This window comes from Arachis duranensis, chromosome 6 (genome assembly GCF_000817695.3).
Source record: "Arachis duranensis cultivar V14167 chromosome 6, aradu.V14167.gnm2.J7QH, whole genome shotgun sequence".
NCBI lineage: Eukaryota > Viridiplantae > Streptophyta > Magnoliopsida > Fabales > Fabaceae > Arachis > Arachis duranensis.
Window position 1 is genome coordinate 17,439,772 of NC_029777.3, and position 17,383 is coordinate 17,457,154.

The 17,383-nt window shown below is 34.4% G+C and overlaps 5 protein-coding genes across 6 annotated transcripts in view; 2 read left to right on the forward strand and 3 right to left on the reverse strand.

The window, feature by feature from the left end:
• Positions 1–1,441, forward strand: part of LOC107493256 (hexokinase-2, chloroplastic) — a 3,558-nt gene extending 2,117 nt beyond the window's left edge. The window contains exons 6-9 of the mRNA XM_016114356.3: positions 1–80; positions 181–311; positions 658–739; positions 970–1,441. The exon at positions 1–80 is cut by the window's left edge and continues 8 nt beyond it. Coding sequence (XP_015969842.1) covers positions 1–80; positions 181–311; positions 658–739; positions 970–1,308 — 632 coding nt within the window. The 3' untranslated portion in view covers positions 1,309–1,441. The remainder of the gene's footprint in view (positions 81–180; positions 312–657; positions 740–969) is intronic.
• A 2,648-nt stretch (positions 1,442–4,089) lies between these two features.
• LOC107493253 (AP-2 complex subunit sigma) lies at positions 4,090–6,211 on the forward strand. The gene is made up of 5 exons (XM_021124518.2): positions 4,090–4,255; positions 4,369–4,518; positions 4,781–4,954; positions 5,742–5,801; positions 5,978–6,211. The coding sequence occupies exons 1-5, from the start codon at positions 4,253–4,255 to the stop codon at positions 6,017–6,019; spliced, it is 429 nt and encodes a 142-aa protein (XP_020980177.1). The 5' UTR covers positions 4,090–4,252; the 3' UTR covers positions 6,020–6,211.
• An 88-nt stretch (positions 6,212–6,299) lies between these two features.
• LOC107493252 (uncharacterized) lies at positions 6,300–8,768 on the reverse strand (the record flags this gene model as incomplete). The annotated part of the gene is given in 7 exon segments (XM_016114349.3): positions 6,300–6,856; positions 7,155–7,376; positions 7,567–7,938; positions 8,124–8,251; positions 8,336–8,393; positions 8,464–8,530; positions 8,628–8,768. Coding segments are annotated over 7 exon segments (1,342 nt in total), but the record flags the coding sequence as incomplete, so codon positions are not given.
• A 3-nt stretch (positions 8,769–8,771) lies between these two features.
• LOC107493201 (uncharacterized) lies at positions 8,772–11,109 on the reverse strand. Of its 2 annotated transcripts, none has more exons than XM_021124517.2 (5): positions 10,497–11,109; positions 9,990–10,216; positions 9,836–9,884; positions 9,327–9,436; positions 8,772–9,073 (listed from the first exon to the last, which is right to left on the reverse strand). In XM_021124517.2, the coding sequence occupies exons 1-5, from the start codon at positions 10,603–10,605 to the stop codon at positions 8,825–8,827; spliced, it is 744 nt and encodes a 247-aa protein (XP_020980176.1). In that variant the 5' UTR covers positions 10,606–11,109; the 3' UTR covers positions 8,772–8,824. The 2 variants fall into 2 exon arrangements, with proteins under 2 accessions (XP_020980176.1, XP_015969775.1); XM_016114289.3 differs by having other exon boundaries at positions 9,318–9,436; positions 10,497–11,077.
• A 2,999-nt stretch (positions 11,110–14,108) lies between these two features.
• Positions 14,109–14,594, reverse strand: LOC107493211 (gibberellin-regulated protein 11). The gene is made up of 2 exons (XM_016114296.3): positions 14,474–14,594; positions 14,109–14,399 (listed from the first exon to the last, which is right to left on the reverse strand). Exons 1-2 carry the CDS (start codon positions 14,550–14,552, stop codon positions 14,218–14,220), a joined length of 261 nt encoding a protein of 86 aa, XP_015969782.1. The 5' UTR covers positions 14,553–14,594; the 3' UTR covers positions 14,109–14,217.
• Between the last annotated feature and the right edge of the window lie 2,789 nt (positions 14,595–17,383).

The following is a 17,383-nucleotide window of genomic DNA, read 5'->3' on the forward strand; positions in this document are numbered from 1 at the left end:
GGGGAGCATTCTCAAAACGTCTCCCTTTAACCGAGTTTGATAGAGCGATGGATGCTGCTAGTATCAACCCTGGTGAGCAGGTATGCCTTTTTTGTACCGTTTCCATTGTAAAATTCTTTTCCTAACAAATTAAATTAGCAAGCAAAACAAAAAGGTAAATCCCTTTATATTACTCTGCAGATCTTTGAAAAGACAATCTCAGGAATGTATCTAGGGGAAATTGTGAGACTAGTGCTTCTGGAAATGGCTGCAACTGGTGAATTGTTTGGGAAATCAATCCCAGAAAATTTATATACGCCTTTCATACTTGGGTACTCTATTAACTCATTTAATATTTATAAGCTCTAATCATATTTTCCCTCCATTCTCTGTCATCATTCACTATCACTTTTCGATACATTTTTGGATCAATATATCAGATACATTGATGGAAAAAAAATGTTTCAAAATGTGATAGTGACAGACAAAAGGGAAGAGAAGGAGTATATCAGATGGAGTGTTAAGAATTCCAAATACTACATGGGAACTGGTATATAACAAGTATTCTATACATGCAATTCTTCAACTTTAAGCATATTTCATGTTATCATTTTATCTCGAATTGAAATCTTTTGGGATTTGCTCCGAATAAATTGCCTCTACATAAATTTTTTATAGGACCCCAGATCTATGTGCCATGCAGCAGGACAAGTCAGGTGATTTACAAGGCGTTGGGTCCCTCCTCTATGATAAAGCAAGGGTATGATTCTTCTCCCAAACAGTATAACACAGATTGGAGAAAACAATTCTATGAAAACAATTCTTCCATTATGTTTTATTCAGAAGCTTGATAAAATAATACAATGCTGTAATAGTAGCAGGAAGAATTGTAGATTGTGATTTTGAAAATGATAATGTATTATGTAATTATTGTAAATGCATATGCTACATGATTATGATACTATATAAATATTTTTTACGTTTCTTCAGGTTGAGTCCACTTTTAGTGCAAGGAAAACCGTTTTAGAGGTTTGTGACACAATTGTGAAGCGGGGTGGAAGCTTAGCAGGTGCAGGAATTGTGGCGATTCTGCAAAAAATGGAGGAGGATTCAAAAGGAGTGATCTTTGGAAAGAGAACAGTTGTGGCCATTGATGGAGGCTTATATGAAAATTATCCTCAATACAGGACATATATGCAAGATTCGGTCAAAGAGCTCATAGGATCAGAGAAGTCAAACAATTTGGTAATTGAACATTCAAAAGATGGATCTGGCATAGGTGCTGCTCTTTTGGCAGCTACAAACTCCATGTACAAGCATGACTTCTAGAACCATTTGTCTTTTACAACAATAATCAAACCTTGTTTCACTTGATAAGTTCGACTACGTAGATTAAATGAATCCAAAATATTCTATCACAAATCATATTTGTTGAATGTACACCTCAACGAATTTTATGGTAGGAGCATGTATCAGAAAAATAAAAATATTTGTAGTTCAAGTAAAATATTATTTCTTTAACTGTTGGAACTGTTTGAATAAGCATTGAGCTAAGAGCGAGAAATTGAAGGAAGAGTGCAATCAATGTATAACATTTACCCATCTTTTTGGCGAGGATAAAGAGCCTAGAATGACTGAATGAGAAAGGTTGAGAGTTGAAACTAAAATTTTTTACTATTTATTTATTTAAGATAATAAAAGGAGAGAATTTTTTTTTTTCTTTAGCGCCTATGCACCGCAAGTGGGTTCAGACGAACAATACAAGATTAGGTTTTGGGAGGATCTAGAGAGTTTGGTTCAAGGCATATCTTTGGGAGACAAGATTTTCTTAGGAGGAGATTTAAATGGCCATGTTGGGAGAGAAGTGACTGGATATGGGAGTATTCACGGAGGCCATGGTTTCGGGGTGATCAATGCCGAGGGTAAAACTATTTTGGACTTTTCCTCAACCTTTGATCTTCTCATCGCAAATACATGTTTTAAAAAGAGAGACAAACATCTTATAACCGTGGGATGGGAATGGAAGCGCGGAAGAGATGTGGAGGGAGATGGCAGAAGTTATTAGAAGAACAGCGAAAGAAAGTTTTGGTGAATCTAAAGGAATAGTACCAAGAGACAAGGAGTCCTGGTGGTGGAATGCGAGTATACAAGAAAAGATAAAGATAAAAAGGGATCGAGTATACAAGAAAAGATAAAAGATAAAAAGGGAATGCTTTAAAGAGTGGTCTTTATGCCGCAATGCAGATAACTGGGAAAAATATAAGGCGGCTAAGAAAGAGACAAAAGTGGCTGTAAGTGAAGTAAGAACAAGAGCATGTGAGGGTCTCTACCAGTCTTTGGATACGAAAGAAGGAGAAAAAGGTATATATAGAATCGCAAAGAGCCGGGAAAGAAGAACGAGAGATTTGGATCAGGTTAAGTGCATAAATGATAAGGATGGAGAGGTGTTGGCTCAAGAGGAGAAGATTAATGAAAGGTGGAAGAGCTACTTCTACGAGTTATTTAATGATGGATAGAAGACTATTCCGAGTCTTGGTCAGCTATGAAGAAGATCAAAACTTTGACTACTATCGAAGGATTCGAGACTTCGAGGTAAAAGAAGCTCTAAAGCAGATGAAAAATGGCAGGGCAGTAGGATCTGATAATATCCCGATTGAGGTTTGGAAGGGTCTTGGAGGGAAAGGCATCAACTGGTTAACCAAGCTTTTTAATGAGATTTTAAGGTCAAAGAAGATGCCTGATGAGTGGAGAAAGAGCACCTTGGTACCTATCTACAAGAATAAGGGGGATATACAAAGTTGCGGAAACTATAGAGGGATTAAGCTTATGAGTCATACTATGAAGTTATGGGAAAGGGTGATAGAACGGAGGTTGAGAAAAGAGACACAAGTAACAGAGAACTAATTTGGATTTATGTCAGGCAGATCCACCACCGAAGCGATATACCTGTTAAGAAGGATGATGGAGAGGTATCGTAGTAATAAAAGGGATCTACACATGGTGTTTATTGATTTGGAAAAAGCGTATGATAGGGTACCAAGGGAGGTCTTATGGAAGGTTTTAGAAAAGAGGAGAGTAAGGATCGCATATATTCGGGCAATTAAAGACATGTATGATGGGGTCACAACTAGTGTGAAGACTCAAGGTGGTGCGACAGAGAAATTTCCTATTGGTATAGGATTACACCAGGGATCATCCTTAAGTCCATACCTCTTCACATTAGTCTTGGAAGTACTCACAGAGCACATCCAAGAGCCTGTGCCATGGTGCATGCTTTTTGCCGATGATATCGTCCTTATGGGAGAGTCAAGAGAAGACCTAAATAAGAAGTTGGAGTTATGGAGAGAAGCTTTAGAAGTGTATGGTCTGCGCAAAAGCCGTAGCAAGACGGAATATATGGAATGTAAGTTCAGTCTGAGAAGGGAAAACCCTAATATAGAGGTGAAGATTGGAGAAAACATCCTACGAAAAGTTAAAAGTTTTAAGTATCTTGGGTGCATCATACAGGATAATGGAGAAATTGAACAAGATGTAAATCATAGGATCCAAGCTGGTTGATCAAAATGGCGGAGTGCATCTGGTTTTATATTCGACAAAAAAGGGTGGATGAGATGGAAAATTGACAAAGGACGAAAGGCAGAGGAAGACCTAAGAAGACCATCCATGAGGTGGTCAAACGAGATCTACATGTAAACGGTCTCTCTGTAGACATGATACATGATAGAGCACAATGGCGTCGTTTGATTCATGTAGCCGACCCCATTTAGTGGGACAAGACTTTGTTGTTGTTGTTGTTTTATCAGAGATAGGAGACTCAAATCCGCAACCTTTTAATTGAGTATGGAAAGACTATGTCATTTGAGCTATTACTCATTGAGAAGAGAATTTTCTCTTTTACAGAAACATAAGGAACAAAAAAATTGAGCCTAAAACCCGTGCTTCAATATGAAAAGTTTCTCGTGAGTTACTACTAATATTCAAATTTGAGAAATCCTAAAAAAAGAGGGTAGTTTTCATTTCAAGTCAATAAACGGCAACGGCGTAGCCACGGTCCAGGGTCGTCTCCGTCATTACACGGTTCGGTAGCTGCACTCAATTAATTAATTGATTCACCCAAAAATTTAAAATTAAAAAGGAGAAAAGAAAAAAGAAAAGACGAGCTGGAAAGTAAAGTGAGTTTCATTTCATTCATCAATTGCAGTTTCACATCGCAGATTTTGAGTTTCTACTGCTTCCTTCTCTCAAATTCCTTAAGTAAATTACATCGTTCAACATGGTAATCAATCTCATCCCATCTCTTTCACTTCATAAGTTTGTGTTCTTAATTTCGATATTAATTTGCTATTCTTTTGTTCCTCTTTTTCATATGTTCATGGGAAAATTGTGCAGATCCGATTCATTCTGCTGCAGAACAGGCAGGGGAAAACCCGTTTGGCGAAATACTATGTCCCTCTCGAGGATTCCGAGAAGCACAAGGTCGAATACGAGGTTCATCGCCTCGTTGTTAATCGAGACCCCAAATACACTAATTTCGTTGAGGTTCGCAGAGTTCAATTCTTTTTTGTCTTTCAATTGCATATAATTCATTAATTTCACAAGTTTATTGTTAATGTTCTCATATTTGTTGCTGTTGCAATTTGAATAGCAAACTAAACTTGTAAACTCGATTTTGGGAACTAAACTGGTAGTTGTAAGAGTTTACAAGCTAATTCGAGAGTTTGATAACCTTGCTGTTTGGTTAGTTTTTGTCAGCATTTTTTTTTTTTTGTGGTTTTGGTTGTAACTGTTTTGTTTGATGCAGTTTAGGACTCACAAGGTAATATATAGGAGATATGCTGGCTTGTTCTTCTCTCTATGTGTTGACATTACTGATAATGAGCTTGCTTACTTGGAGTGCATCCATCTATTTGTGGAGATTTTGGATCACTTCTTTAGCAATGTGTGTGAGCTTGACTTGGTCTTCAACTTCCATAAGGTTAGTTTGTTAATGGTTTTTTTTATCACTTATCTTTCTTGTTGTACTTGGATTTCAGCTCAACTTTTCATAAATGTGTTCTATATTGGTCTTTGATTGTCGATTTAGCTGTAAAGCATATTTCCTATACTTGAGAAAACGAAACAAAGTAAATGTATTTGGTTTGTTTCTTGTGTGTTTGGTTATGCTTTTGTAGAATTGATTTTAGGTAGAATGAATTCTAAACATGATTGATTTAGTTAGAAACTGATGTTGATTTAAGTTATGTATGTTTGGTGGTTCCTCTAAAACTGATATTGATTTTGGAAGACTAGAATTGTTTATAGCATAGCATGGGCTTGAATTTTAACCAAATAAGATATAAGCAGTCCAAACTCTATTATGAGGTGATACAATTTTACCAGGTCGACAACACAATTACATTTCGATATGGATCAGTTTCTGGTTAAAGGGCGGTTCTCCAGATTTTGGTTTCTTATGCATTGTTCTTGAGCTTATATTAGAGAATCGTCAAATCATAGCTTGCAATGATCAATGTGCTACATTAACTATTTTGCTTGAAAGTTTCAGTTTTTTCCTCCCTCCTACTTTTCTATGTGACCCGTTATTCATTTTCTGTGATTGAGCATGCCTCAAACGTAACTTCATCACTGTTATACATTAACATCCGCCAGTAAAAAATTTGTTATGTATTTAACATGAACTTTGCCACACTCTGATATGTTTTGTCCTTAAGATTCAGCTTTTGTTATTTCTTGACTGATGAATTTACCTATCCGTGTTTAAGGTATATCTTATACTTGATGAATTCATTCTAGCGGGTGAATTGCAAGAAACTAGTAAGAAGGTATGTTTTTTTTTTAAGATATTATGTTCTTGACATGTAGTTGCTACCATCCGATTTCCATTTCTGTAATTTTTTCAACTCCTTATAGTGCCATAAGATTTTAGACTTATAATTACCATATGACAATTGTGGCTATTTCTTGATTCCATCTCAAAACCTATTCTTGTGCTTTGCAGGCTATCATAGAGAGAATGGGGGAACTAGAAAAACTTGAGTAAAATATTACAATACATTGGCAGTTTGGAGATTTTGATGATTTGCGCATGTATCTCAGCATAATTCTTGTAATTCAATTGTGATACAGAATTCCGAAAATATTTTTCCTTGAGTAATGTGTTTAGTAAATCAGTACCCTACCTTCAACCTAGGCTTTGTTGGCTTGTGTTTATATAAAGAAGTCATTTCACAAAGATCATGTTCTTTAATAACCTTTCGTTCATTGCCTGCATCTGTATGTTATGTTTTGTGGTTGTTAGCAGCATGCATGAAAAATTGGAATAATAACTAAAGAATTATAACATAAGCATCTGAAAAGTTAGTGAGATCCTTTTAGTTCTTGCTACAATTTGTGTTATCATTGATCAAAATCCGCAAGTGTGTAGTACATAAACCTTGGAGGTTGTAAGCTATAATTGGATTGGTTTGATTTTTCCAAATCGCACCATAAACATGCCCTACTTGGGAGTTTCTCTCAAATTTCTTCACTTACAGAAGGGAGACGAAGAAGGTCTAGCCCATTTTTCCTGTATAGAAGCAATGAGCTGTTGTTGTTGGGCAGAGATTGAAGTAATCTTGGATCCAAGTGCTTCAAGTGATGCAGGGGAACGAGGAAGAATGGCTTGTGCACATTGACTCAATGCATATTCATGTCTTCCACTTTGCGAATTAGGATATTGAGTCCTCATAATGTTGCTATTTGCCGCCGACCCACCTTGTGCTGCTAATTGCACTGCCCAAAAGTTTTGTTGGTACTGTTGTTTATTTGATACCGTTGAAGAACCATAATGAGTTCCACATAACGGGTTACCATAATAATGAGGTTGCTGCAGCCGAACCTGCAGTCAATTGAACCATTATGGAACAATAATTAGTACGGCTAGTTGTAATTGCAATTTATTCCTTGAACTTTATATTCTAAAAATATTCAAATCAACCACTTATACGTCATTACTTTGGGAGTAGTTTATTCATGGATAGCATTAATTTTTTGCCACTATCAATTTTAGTACGTGGTTGAAAAATGATCACATTAAGCTATCTTTTCAAACTAAGGCCCCCCAAGATTTTGGGGTCCATATTTATTGGATTGATTGTGTTGCTTGTTCAACAAAGGAAAAAGGTAAACAGTGATACCTGTGGTCCTGAGACAGGAAGCTGATCAAGGTAAGAAGCTGATGCATATTGACTTTGAGGTGTTGTAGGAATTGACATGAGCCCATTCTGCTGTGATAGTGTCTGAAAATAAGGCACTTGTTGCAACTTTGACAATGCTTCCAACCTAGTTCCAATCTTATCATAACTATTGTCCACCTTTAACCCATTACTTCCACTTGACAAGGACAAGAAGTTGAAACTCTGCAAAATAAAGACAGTAGTTATTCGGGTTAGTCGATTCTGGTGATAGGGAGACTCAGAGCAACATTTGTAGCCACATCTCAGTTTTTTATAGTGGTTGTGAATGTCTTGGTTCATGGATTAAATGTACTTTAGGAGCATGCAAGTATTTCTTGGGTGGTTTTCCTGGAAATAATAATGTTACACTTACTTGTTTCTGAGGGCCATATGCCGCAAATGGCGTTGGAATGGCATGTTGTATGTCGCGGTAATGGCATTGTTGTTGAAGAAAACCATTCTTACTTTGATGGGGGTTCCTCAAATTTTCAACTTGACATGTCACAGGTGCAGAAGAAGAAGTAACTCCATTATTTCTCATCCCATTGAAGTTGGGTACTTCCATAAGAACTCCATTCTTTGACCCTTCATCGTGTGATCTCATTTGATGATGAAATTCATGAAGCTTAGGTTGTTGTTCAACAACAACTCCTCTTTTCAAAACCTCCAACTTGTGGATGATATGGCTGATGTGAACATGAACTGCACACCTCTTCCATGTTTTTTGAGTTGCAACTTCTGAACTCTGCATGGAATAAGAAATTTTGACATAATAGATATGGAATTAGCAAAACTCATCATTAGTACAGAAAATTTTGGTGAAAATCTGAGGTGTTTTTTTTTTTTTTACTTTGTGTCAGAAATCACTTTAAGAGATTAATTCTACCAATCAATTTTACAAAAACAGAATCAAACACACAAGCCCCTTACCTTTCCACTAGAAGAAGAAGTTTCCATGAAACTGGGTTTGGAGGAACATATGGCAGCTTCCAACCAATTTGGGCCCTTGTTGGCTGCTGGTACTCTTGATAAATTTGGCCAGAATGCAAGACCTTCTCCTAGAACAACCAAAAGTATCCAAATATAATGCAAAATATACTTTGGTCATTTAAACAAAAATTCATCATATATGATATATGTACCTGTTTCTTTTCTGTCCTTCAGTTTATGTTGTTCTTGCTTACAATCAACATCTTTGGCCTGAAATATAAGCCAATAAGAAGTATTATTAAACAACCATACAAAATTGTAAGAAACTTGAAATTCCTACCATCTCAAATTCCATGTCTGGCTTCCTCTCCATGTGTGCAATTTGTGATTGTTTGTACATATTTAATCTGCAACATTGTAAGAAAACATGTAAATAAACCATAGGAACTTGAAATGAATGGAGATCCAACCGAAACATTGAAACAAAAAGAAAAGGCTACTCACCCCATTGCTAGACATAACTCAGGACCATGTGTTGAATTTGTGTTCCTATTTTCCATCACAGGCAAGGAATGAAAATCTATCATTGGAGAAGTGCTATGAGATGCCATCAATACCTCTTCCTTTTTAGGAAAATCAAGTTGAGGCTACAATATATAACAAAACAAATAAAATAAATAAATGAATGAACAAATGAACTATTAATAGCTGAAGATGAAAATATTATAACCTTCAGAAGAAGCATTAGCATTCTCCTTCAAGTCCTCCAAAACAGAAGTGTTCTTTAACAAAGATTCTTCATGTAGCTGCTTACTATTTTCATTCATGCCATTGTCAGGGAACATTCCAGCCAAGGCATAGAGAGTCTCTGCAACCTCTTCCTCATCTTTTGTGATTATGGGGCCACATACACCTTCCCTTTGGGACCATTCTTCCCCATTTTCTTCTTTCTAAAGGCGAAAATTCGAAGCAAAAGGAGTTAGATAGAAATACTTGAAAAAGATTCGGCCGAATGCCCGAGTCATGTTCATATCTTTACCATTGATCTTTTATTATCATTTTAACATTTTATCTTATTTTATTTTCTAAAACAAATAAATCAATGGTGGAGACGTGAACATGAGAAAGGATCCGAATCCATTTAGAAGAACCAGGCAAAAAAAAGTTCCAAATTTTGAAACTTGCATAACTCACCACACTCACTTTGGATTTCTTTATTCCATCCTTTTTTGGAGATTCTAATATTCCTATTATCTTATGGTTCACCTTTTCTGAATCAAATAACATGGATTCACGGCTGCGCTTCTTCATGGCTACAATTTAACAAAGAGGAAAAAGATAAAGTTACTTAAACTTTATTTCAACCAAAGAGAAAAAAGGAAAAAGATAATAAAAGAAAAAAAAATACACCTTTTCCCTTCCCCTACAAGAACCAACACATGAGAAGACACAGCTTTATGATAATTCATAAAAACAAAACTACACAAACTTATTGTTTTTCAGAAAGTACATAACACTAGAGAGACTGCAAAATAGAGAGAGTATATGAAAAAGGGGACCGAATCTAAAGTCCACCAATTAACATTTATAAAAATAATAAAAAGAAAGTTGAATTCGTGATAATAAGGTAGCAGCCCAAATCCAGTTGGAGATATAAACAATTATGAAAACTTTTAAGAGAAAAATAGAGAAAAAAAATCACAGAAACTCACCTGAACGTAGCTTCCTTGGGACTGAGGCATGTTGAACACCATTCAAAAACTGCAAAACAAATCATTTCACCAAAGCCATGGCCATTAGTTTAAGAACTGAATAAATTCAAAAGGGTATCATAATTCATAATAATAACAACATATAGTAACTTACATTTTTAGGAACCTTAAGTTTCTTGCTAGTGGCAATAATGGTGGTGGTAGAAGAAGAAGGGTCGTCATGTGTTAGTGTTTGTGCTTGTTCTTCTTTTTCTGAAACGTGGCAACCCATTTGGCAGTTGGATAATGCTTTTCCAACAGCACTCAAGCTTCTCACTTTTCCTTTTTTCGATTTCTCAGAGAATTTCAGGTCCCCACCACCACCAATAGCAGCTTTCAAAACTGTCACTCACAAAATCATAGAAGAAGAAAAAAAGGAAGAAAAGAAGAGAGATATTTATTGAACGAAAAATATGAAGATAACAAGGGAATGAAGAAGGGAGAAAGTGAGAGAAGCATTATCTGCAAATTGAAAGTCTTAGATATATGAAGAGAGAAAATAAAAGGGAACAAAGAAACAAACACAGAAAAAGACATTTTTTTAGAAATGGGTTTTGTTTCTTTGTGAAGAAGAAATTAAGAAAAGGATGACTTTTTGGAAGCAAAATTGTAATACACTCACCGAAGAGTTTGTGTCCTTTAGATTGCTTATGATTCATGTGTGGTCTCTTGTTGTTGTTGGATTTTGAGAATCTGATAGCTCCACGCCTCAAGTTTCGAGCTTTGTCCATTTCTGCATTTCTAGAATTATAGATAGATCATATATTGTTGTAGCTGAAAAACCAGCACCACCACCACCCCAGATGAAAAAAAAATTTTTTTTTTTTTTGGGTTATTGTTATTCTTGTGTGCATTCAATGAAGATAGTTAAACAGCCAACCCTTTTAGGTGTGTGCATCATTGCATGAAAAAGCAAATATCAGATAAAAAACTTTGTGAAATAAGGAAGAAGAGTAAGTGATAAATATATAGGTGAAGGTGAATTGAATGTGATGAAACTATGAATAAATCTCTCTGAGCTTGGTTTTGTTGTGTTGTGTTGATCTTCTACTGAAACAGAAAACCAGCGATTTGTGTGTGAAGAGAGAGAGTTTAAAGAGAGACAAAAAGCAACATGAGAATTAGAGTGTAGTGTGTATTGTGGTGGTGGTGTTGTACTATGTCTTCTGTGTTTGTTGTGAGTGTCTTTTTCTTTTTACAATAAAAAAATAATGATTCATTTATTTATTTTGTATAGAAAAAACTAAAAATGTTTCAAATCAAAGTGAAGTGAGTCTGCGTGCCTCGTGTTCAGAGAATCAGGTTCTTTGTTGAAATAAAGTAAAGGGGATGGATGGAGCCAAAAAGAGGAAAATGAAAATAAGAAAAATGAAAAATCTAACTCACAAGAAAGGAAAAGGAAAAGGGTAACAAGAAAAATTAAAGATACACTCTGAAATAGCCCGTGAGGATTTTTGGTATCAGCATTTATTATCATCCCAGTGAGAAACAATTTTGGGACATCCAATTTTCAAGCTTTCATGTGTCAAAAATGTTAGGTATACAATTGTAATTTCGGGCATCCTATTCATTCGTAATCTATTTTAATTTTATTTAAATTGACTTTATATTTCATCCAACAAATGAGATGAAAATTGATTAACTGATATGCTGCTTATATAGTATTTTGATTTGATCATTTTTGTCTAAATATTTCTAATTTAAAAGTTCTACTTAGAATAGCATAAATCGTAAGTTACATAACATTTAAGGGTAACTCAATAAGAGGATTGAAAATTTGAATTACAAAGAATGTCAAGCACATCAATTAAGAGAATTTATACCTATGGACTATTAGTACAACCATCAGATGCACTGAATTAATGTAAGGGAGATCATTATTCTTATTACAGTTGTTGGCCATTGGTTAAGTTTCTTACTTTCTTATGGTACTTTGATTAATTAATCTAATTGAGTGATCATGAATTTTCAAATGTGATATGTGCTAAACATATATGCTACGTTTCCTTATTTTGAAAAGAAACAAATATCATGAATTTGATATTTCTGGATTTTATTTTGATTTGTTAAAAAATATCCTTAGGCATGACATTATGTATAAATCAAATGTAAAAGGATCTTCTTCCATAGACTGAGGGCCTTATATTACAAAAGAAAAGGCATCTCATTCATCATCATTGAATACAAATTTTGAACGGAGAAAAAATAATTTATGACTATTTTGTTATAAACCAAGATAATTAGCTATCATAATTTTATTCCTAGAGCATAATACATGGTGATATATATAGAGAATTTTACCTTCCAAAAAAGTAAAAAAGAAAAGAAATAGAGAATGGGTTTGGAGTGAACATGAAGTAGAAGAGGTAGTGGCAGAGATCATATCTGTGTAATGGAAAGTAAAGTCTGTATTTGAATTCAGGCACTTCATTTCTTTCCAATTTGCCATATCTCTGTTATGTTCTGTTCTCTTCTGTGCTCTCTGTCTCCTAACCTGCAAACCTCTCAGTTTATTTCTTCCTCTTTTTGTATTCACTCCCATTCATATTCAGTTACTCACCCAATCATCATTCACCATGATGTCACTAATTCTTTTCTTTTCTTTTCTTTTTTAAAAAATAAATAAATTATCAATAGAGTTCAACTTTCTTTTCTTAGGTTAGTCTACCTCAAATTATATATGTAAGATTTAAGATTTACCATTAACTTACTATATGCTAAATTTGTTTCAATAATTTTGTTGGTCAAATATAAATTTGACTCAAATATTGATTTTAATTCAATTGTTCGTATAAAGTGAAATTTTATAAATTAAACACCGTAAATTTATATGTTATAATTGTACATAATAAAGCAAACACATTATATATACTAGTCTTGTTAAGATGATAAATATTTCATGCTTAAACTAAAAAGTCGTAAGTTAAAATCTTAGACATTGTAAAATATTTTTTTATAAATTATATACAATGAAGAATATCTTAGTAAAAAAATTATACATCAAGTTTCTTTCATACCTCCATTATATATAATAGATGTAGATATATAAAATCTTATTTATTTGCAAATTTAAATAAGAATTTAAGACTCTCAATGACCATTATTATTGTATATAAAATTAAATAAAAAATATTGTGAGACATAACAGAGATTGATATGTTGGGGCAGGTGTTTGGCAGCTATTCACAGATGAATCCTACGCAAGTGTCACAATTGCATGTTTTTATGTGTGGCTATTCAATTCATCAACTACATTGTTCATCTTTTCATTCTTTCACAATTTCGTAGTGTTTAATAACACTCAAGTCCTAGTCAACTGAACTACAATCATATGTCAAAAAACGCATAAAATTTTCTTCTTCTGGTTAATTATTAGTAGCCTCATGCTCTCTTGTTCTACATTGTTTGAATGAATGAACATCAATGACAGTTTCCTTGCTTTTGTTTGTATAAAAAAAATGAAAAATGGATATAGAAAACAAAATTCTTGATTGCAGCTTTTCTCTCCTTTTGTACTTGCATTTCGATCACGAGTAACACCCTCATGCTATTAATGGGGTTGTAAATTTTGTCATGCTTTAATTTCACTTCATTTCATACTTTATTTAAGGACAGTTTCTTTGGTAGGTATAGTCAGTACCCATAAACTATGAGCTTGAATTCAGCCTTTTTTCAAATATTTAGAAAAAAAAAACAAATATATTAGGCATCTCAATTAGGCCATGCACAAGCCCAGTCAAATAGAAGTTTTTGGTGCTAGCTACAAATAGCCCAATATAAATTTCACACATTCTGGGCATTGGTTTCTTTTTCATTTTGGACCACTTGCCCGTATACTTTTCTTCAGGTCACAAATAATCATAGATATATAACTAAATTGGATTGGTTTAGTAGTTAATTCATTAATCCGCTTAAATAATTATCGGAATTTTGAATCCCTGGACAAAGACAAACCCTTAAATGAATCTCAGTGCCGTAACGAATTAGTCACTAAATAATTATTACCTATTACTTTGAAATTAAATGCAAGCAACACTTTAACTTGTATTGTTTGCCGTGTAGTAGGAGGTGACATTTGGAATTGCAAATGTACTAAATATCATACTATATATAGCATATTTCTCATATTCATGTAAGAACACTTGGAAGATAGTATTCTAACCATAAGAGATAAGAGTTCATGATAATACAATCGGCATTTGTGTATCGAAATTTAAGAACATTGCCTACGAAATTATTGAAAGGAAGACTTTATTTGGAAGGGATTAAGCCCGAATTTTATTATACATAAAATAATATTATTGAATAATACAATTAATTTATTATATTCTGTTATTTATAATTTAAGGACATTTATGTACGCCGCCATGGGTGGTTTGATTGGCATAACAAGGGCACTCCTCGTAGTGGCCGGAAGTGCCCGACGGCACACAATTGCAGCGGTTACAGCAAGTGCCGCAAGCTCTCTCACATAGGTTCGGCCTTGATGATAATGCACACCTCCTCTTGCATTCACTATCACAATCTACATTCATTCACGTAAACAAGGATACATTAAATACCAAATGATACATTAATTAAGAAATTAGGAATTCTTACCGATTGTTGCTGACTCAACTATCTGAAGAATGAGGATAGAAATAAGGATTGCGGCAAGAAGAGTTCTGGAGATGGCCATGGTAGTTGGCTCAAGGTATTATTATACATGTATGAAACAAATATATGCTCTTGTATTTATAGCACAAATAAAGTCTCAAACCTTTAGAAAACGTGTTAATTAATGAAAGATGCAAATAGATATGTAAATATGCATAAAATTGCACTATTGTGCATTGATTATTCTTTCACGCACAAGAATTCTGTTGAATGGAATTGCTTGTTGGCTATGCACTCTTTTCTTTCCTTTAGAGCATTGCATTGCATTCCCTTACGTTAATTTATTTCAGAAATGTTCAATTTTCTCAATTACGGCAAAAATAAACTCCAATTAAACTAATCCATGTTATGTTGAGTTAAGTCAGCTAAATACTCTTTTTAATATTATTAAAGTTCGTAAGGGACATTTTCAGTTTTTTCAGTAATATGTAAAAATAAATTATATAAATATAAAAATATACAATTTTTGAAAATATCTCATGCCCGGATATAATTTGTTATTTTTAGAAAAGATAGTATATATATTTCTAACAAAAAAAAAATTATCTACACTAAAATCAACGACGAATGTATTTATATATAAATACATACGTAATTTGATTTATTTTCAATGTATATTTAAATTTTAACATATATTTTATATTGATAATTGATTTTGGTGTACACGTATCATATAATTATATTTTTAATAAGTTATTGTTCCCAAAAAATGAGCTTAATTATAAATATCCTTAAAAAAACAATACCACGAGCACGAGTGACTTATATTAGCTTATTAAACAAGTATTTAATTAAGTAGAGTATCCATTGGTCTTTTGAATTACTTGTTATAAGGTGCCTGAAACTAATGAAACTTGGTGATGGAGAGGGTAAAATAATGGAAAAATTTACATTACTGTCCTTGATTTTAAAGGGAAGATACAATGCAAGTTCGGAAACAGCTGGCATATTCTGATAGCAACATGAACATACACATATCATGTTTGAATGAGGTTAAGATTGAAGTAACCATCATGGAATTCTTGTGTGTGTGGGCCTATATATGAATCAATGTTCTTGATGAGAACCATAACTTGCTTAGGTTATTATAGTCTTATCTCGAAAGTAGTATTTATTTTGAGATATTAAAGATAGAATTTGAAAATTGAGTTTTAGTATTATATTTACGAGCCTGCTACACATACAAGCATACAAGCAACCAAGTTAGCCCAGCCCAAACACGAAACACGCGCATGAAAGAGAGATAAGATGCCGCGTCCAACTCACGCGCTGAGCATTCGAACAGTTACGTATGGGATACTCTTCCACTTCTTCCACTTCTTCCACTTCTTCCATTTCTCAAGGCACTTTCAAAACAACGAAACCCTCTCATTTTCGAGCGAAAATCAACTTTCAAAATATACAAATCGAAGTTCGAAAACTGCATCGAAACACCATCAACCTCTCTGTGAAGAAGAATCTGAAGAAAAAACAAACCAAGAATACTCAACGTAAGTGCATTAAAATACTGTATATTTCACTTTTCTTCTACGTCGTTCTGCTAGGGTTTACTGTTACTGTTGCTTCTTTGTTATACGTCGTTCTTCTGAGTTATACGTCGTTCTTCTAAGTTCTACGTCGTTTACATTGTTATTCTAAGTTCTCCTGCTATTTTTGTTGATTTTTGGGGGTTTATTCCGTAGATTCGGGGGTGTAAACTGCTTAACCTTGTAATGTGGCTTTATATTGAAGCATGGCTGAGTGATATCTGTCTGATATCTATATGGATGTATCTGAATAATATCTATGGGTGTATCTCACTGTAATGAATGGGTGTATATTGTTTGACATTGTTGGGTGTATCTGAATAATATCTATGGGTGTATCTCACTGTAATGAATGGGTGTATATTGTTTGACATTGTTGGGTGTATCTGAATAATATCTATGGGTGTATCTCACTGTTATGAATGGGTGTATCTTGCGAATATCTGGCTGTATCTGACTCATATATATGGGTGTATCTTACTGTTATCAATGGGTGTATCTTAATTGTTATCAATGGGTGTATCTGAGTCATATATATATGGGTGTATATTACTGATGCCTTTGGGTGTATTTTTATTTTCAGAGAAAATGGCAGCAAGAAACCAAACCAAAGACCTCAAATGTGCCACACATCTCCTGAATGATAAGTTCAGAAACATGACTGAGGAGAAGAAGGCGATTGTGAGGGATCTTGGATTTGGTGGGTTGATGCACATCCCACCACTGAGGGTGGATCACCAACTCTTGAGAGAGTTGGCAAAAAACTTCAAAATTGGGGAGAACAAACTGAGGACAGGATATGGTTCTTTCCATATAACCCCAAAAAAAATAGGTGATGCGCTTGGCATCAATGCAACAGGTAATTAGCTGAAAATTATAGATGTATATTAAGTTGTTGCTTGGGTGTATATTCACCTGATGCTTGGGTGTATCTGAACGGACTTGGATGCTTTGTTGTTTTCCTTTTTGTAGGAGATCTATTTCCTGAGAAAGTTGACTACAAGAAATTTTCTGAATCTGACAAAATGATTTATAAAAGATTCCAGGGTAAGACCCTCAAAAGTCTTACCGATGAAATGATGGAAATCGGCGTTGGCAACGAAGAGGAACGCCTGATGTTCAAGAGGATATTCATCCTCTACATACAGATGGCGTTCCTTTTGCCAACGACGATAAACAAAATATCGCCGGTGCACCTGGTCCCGATTTTTGAGATGGAGGGCATAGAGGACAGAAACTGGGGGGGGGCATGTCTTGACCTTCATGATCAGGGGCATAAAAGACTACCAGGACAAGAAGAAGAAGGCAATCAATGGCTGCCTCTTCA

Coding starts and splice junctions, on each gene's coding strand:
- LOC107493201 (XM_016114289.3), bottom strand. CDS start 10,605: ATGGACAAAGCTCGAAACTTGAGGCGTGGAGCTATCAGATTCTCAAAA. Junction 9,885..9,989: donor AACTTAAGGTTCCTAAAAAT/GTAAGTTACTAT, acceptor TTTGTTTTGCAG/TTTTTGAATGGTGTTCAACA. Junction 9,437..9,835: donor CCCAAGGAAGCTACGTTCAG/GTGAGTTTCTGT, acceptor GTTAAATTGTAG/CCATGAAGAAGCGCAGCCGT.
- LOC107493253 (XM_021124518.2), top strand. Junction 4,519..4,780: donor AATACACTAATTTCGTTGAG/GTTCGCAGAGTT, acceptor TGTTTGATGCAG/TTTAGGACTCACAAGGTAAT. Junction 4,955..5,741: donor TGGTCTTCAACTTCCATAAG/GTTAGTTTGTTA, acceptor TCCGTGTTTAAG/GTATATCTTATACTTGATGA.
- LOC107493211 (XM_016114296.3), bottom strand. CDS start 14,552: ATGGCCATCTCCAGAACTCTTCTTGCCGCAATCCTTATTTCTATCCTC. Junction 14,400..14,473: donor AGTTGAGTCAGCAACAATCG/GTAAGAATTCCT, acceptor GAATGAATGTAG/ATTGTGATAGTGAATGCAAG.